We start from the raw sequence: 2924 nt of genomic DNA, 5'->3' as shown, positions 1-2924 counted from the left end.
GAAAGAGTAGCTTTAATATAGTGAGAGTCCTTCCAATTTTTAGCATTTGGGGGCAAAGTGGCAAGGAGTGCTAATTTCATTTATTCATCTGTACTTTTCTTTTTGATCAGAGAGAGGATTAAAAATGGGACCTGCGTTGTGTGTGTAAAATCTAAATATGTGCGATGTCAATACTTAGAATAGTGGAAAACAATCCAAGCATAGGGCAAAGGAAACTTTACAGATTAAAGACTAAGAACACTGACAAAAAACCCAAAAAATAGCTTTTTAAGAAATAAATGCATGGACTTACAGCTTCCTCTTCCTTGCTGAGCAGTTTGGCACAAGACAAAAAATCCTCATACTTGGCATAAGGAATAACCGGTTCTGGGAGTTCTCGGAGATACAGTTTAAGAAGTGATGCCACTGTGTGTACATCTGTGTTGCTGTGGAGGTAGAAGTGTAAAGAGTTTCTACGATGTGAACTTCATACCGTTTGGTTAATTTTTTCATCAAGTATACATCTAAGAGTCAGACTTCTAAAGGAGTTGACAATTGAATTAGTAGATCCAGCTTTCAAGAAGCACATGCTTGGGTAACACCTATTAGACGCTACCACAGGTGGAAAAGAGAGGGATCCAGAGAGACACTTGGAATCCTCAGTGTGGTTTGAAAATATTCAAAAATGCAAGCATTTTTCTTTTGTGTGTTTTTGATGTTAAGCAAAAGTGTTACTTTTCTAAAACAATGAGAATATATATAGCAGATTTAAAATAAAACATAATACAATGCACCAAAAAACACCCAATCTACATATGTGTGTCTATATGTATTCAATGTCAAACTTAATTACTTATAGATCCTAATTTCATTTCTTATTCTTTAGAAGACATTGGTGATTGGTTATAGACACCTGAAGTTTAGTATGTTTTAACTGTTTAAGAAAAACTCACTTTGAAGATGATTGATCTCAGAATGATTGCTTGTCTGATATTCTAAGATAGTTGGTGACCCTTACAGTCTTCTAGAAAGAGAAGGGAAGTGCTACAAAAATAAACACTGAAAACTTAACGTGTCCTTTGTGTAAAATTTATTTTTATTCTCTGCTGAATACCAGAGTGATAGGATAATTTACTGAAATATTAATTTATATTTTGTTCTCTGTATCTCTCTGTTAATCCATGAAGATGGCTGACAGTAGAGGCAGGAGGAGGCGGTTGGTTTGCGTTTGTTTTGTTTTGCTTTGCTTTGTTTTTGGGGTGAGGAACAAGAGCATGGGAAGGAGACTGGTGGTCAGGGAGTGAAAGGTCAATTGATTCCCAAGAATTGGGAAGAGTGGTGGTGAGCAAGGTCAGGGATTCTGTAAGTGGTGGGAACAAACACTCCAATCCCAGACTCTACTGCAGGAAGTGACAAGTCGCTGAGGGGTATTCCTTCAGAAGCTGGGATACAGGCACCAGGATTTCCTGCCTCAGTGACAATTCTCTTGCCCCAAGGGTGACATAAAAGCAGAGTTGACTTCACAAATCTACATGAGCTGGGACAATGGACATCTCAGTTCTCAATTTTGGACTCTTAGGTTGATTTCCTCAACTATCTCCCGCATAACCTCTCTGTAACAGGCATTATAGAAAACACAGTGGCTAGGACCCTAAAGGGTTATAAAAAGGAATATTCTAGCCTGCTCATAATTTATAATCTAGTGGGAGTAGGAGATAGAAAGTAGATAATAACACAAGTATATAATTACAAATGTGGTGAGTAGTAATAAGGAAACGTTTGGGGTGCCATCTAATAACAAGAAAGGACTAATTCAGGGGTTGGAGGGCTTCTCTGAAGAAATGATGCTCAGGGTAAGATCTGAGGGGGTGTAAGAATGAACTAAATGAGAGTGAAGAATAAAAGAAGTCATTCTGATTAAAGCAAGGCACGTAAACAGTGCACAAAGTGGGAGGGAGTGTCCTGTCCTTGAGGAGCTGACAAAAGGCTAAGGAAGAAAGAGCTCAGAGGATGAGGTCTGAGCAGAGGGGAGCATCCTCATGGACCATAGGACTTCATCTACCCTGGAATCAGGGCAAGGGCTGAGGTTTTCCATTTTAACATCAGAGTCAGTCAGAGCTGGTATATTGTCAACTATTTTTCAGATGCTAAAATGATGGAGGTGATCTGATAGGGCCTGTCTTTAATCAATTTTATTCTTTTCATAATTACAGAAATGAATTTTTTCTCTTAAGTTTCTGAACCGATAGACAACATAGAGGCCATCTTAAAGGCTAGGAAAGAACATAAAACTCATGTCTCTGGGACATCTTGAAAACTATTCAAGCTCATTAATTTCTAAAAATACTTTCCTAATTTTTTTAAAAAAGATATATAAAATAGTCTCAATGGTAAAGCGAAAAAAAAGACCCTAGTTTTTTTCTTTTCTGGCAAATTGCTATATTTCGTGCAATCCAAAACCCTTCTGTGTTTCTCTTGGTATGTCGTAAAGCACCTGACCCTTGAAGGCACAGTCATCAGCAGGAGCAAAACCACAACCTGGGGCAGGATATGCAATGCAATCAAATATTACAATAAACGATTTCCATCTTTTTATTCCACTCTATCCAATCTGCTCTAATCAAACCCAATCCATGACTGGGTCGTTGGGTTGTGTTGCCTTCAAATTCAATGACCATCTTGTTAAAGTTATAGAAAGACACAGAAAGGAATACAAAAATAAAATATAAAATAAGTGGGCTTCCCTGGTGGCGCAGTGGTTGGGAGTCCGCCTGCCGATGCAGGGGGCGCGGGTTCGTGCCCCGGTCCGGGAGGATCCCGCATGCCGCGGAGCGGCTGGGCCCGTGAGCCATGGCCGCTGGGCCTGCGCGTCCGGAGCCTGTGCTCCGCAACGGGAGAGGCCACAGCAGTGAGAGGCCCGCGTACCGAGAAAAAAAAAAAAAAAA

At 39.9% G+C, this 2924-nt stretch overlaps 1 protein-coding gene across 2 annotated transcripts in view; it reads right to left on the bottom strand.

Annotated features, from left to right (window-relative positions):
- Window positions 1-2924, bottom strand: part of ARHGAP24 (Rho GTPase activating protein 24) — a 201314-nt gene that overhangs the window by 21300 nt on the left and 177090 nt on the right. For both annotated transcript variants that reach the window (XM_007465707.1, XM_007465708.1), the window contains exon 4: window positions 293-425. In XM_007465707.1, the coding sequence (XP_007465769.1) occupies window positions 293-425 (133 nt within the window). The remainder of the gene's footprint in view (window positions 1-292; window positions 426-2924) is intronic.

The sequence above is a fragment of the Lipotes vexillifer genome, unplaced genomic scaffold (assembly GCF_000442215.2).
Source record: "Lipotes vexillifer unplaced genomic scaffold, Lipotes_vexillifer_v1.1 scaffold301, whole genome shotgun sequence".
Classification (NCBI taxonomy): Eukaryota; Metazoa; Chordata; class Mammalia; order Artiodactyla; family Lipotidae; genus Lipotes; species Lipotes vexillifer.
The sequence above is the reverse complement of the archived record's forward strand: the minus strand, read 5'-3'. Positions and strand labels throughout refer to the sequence as shown.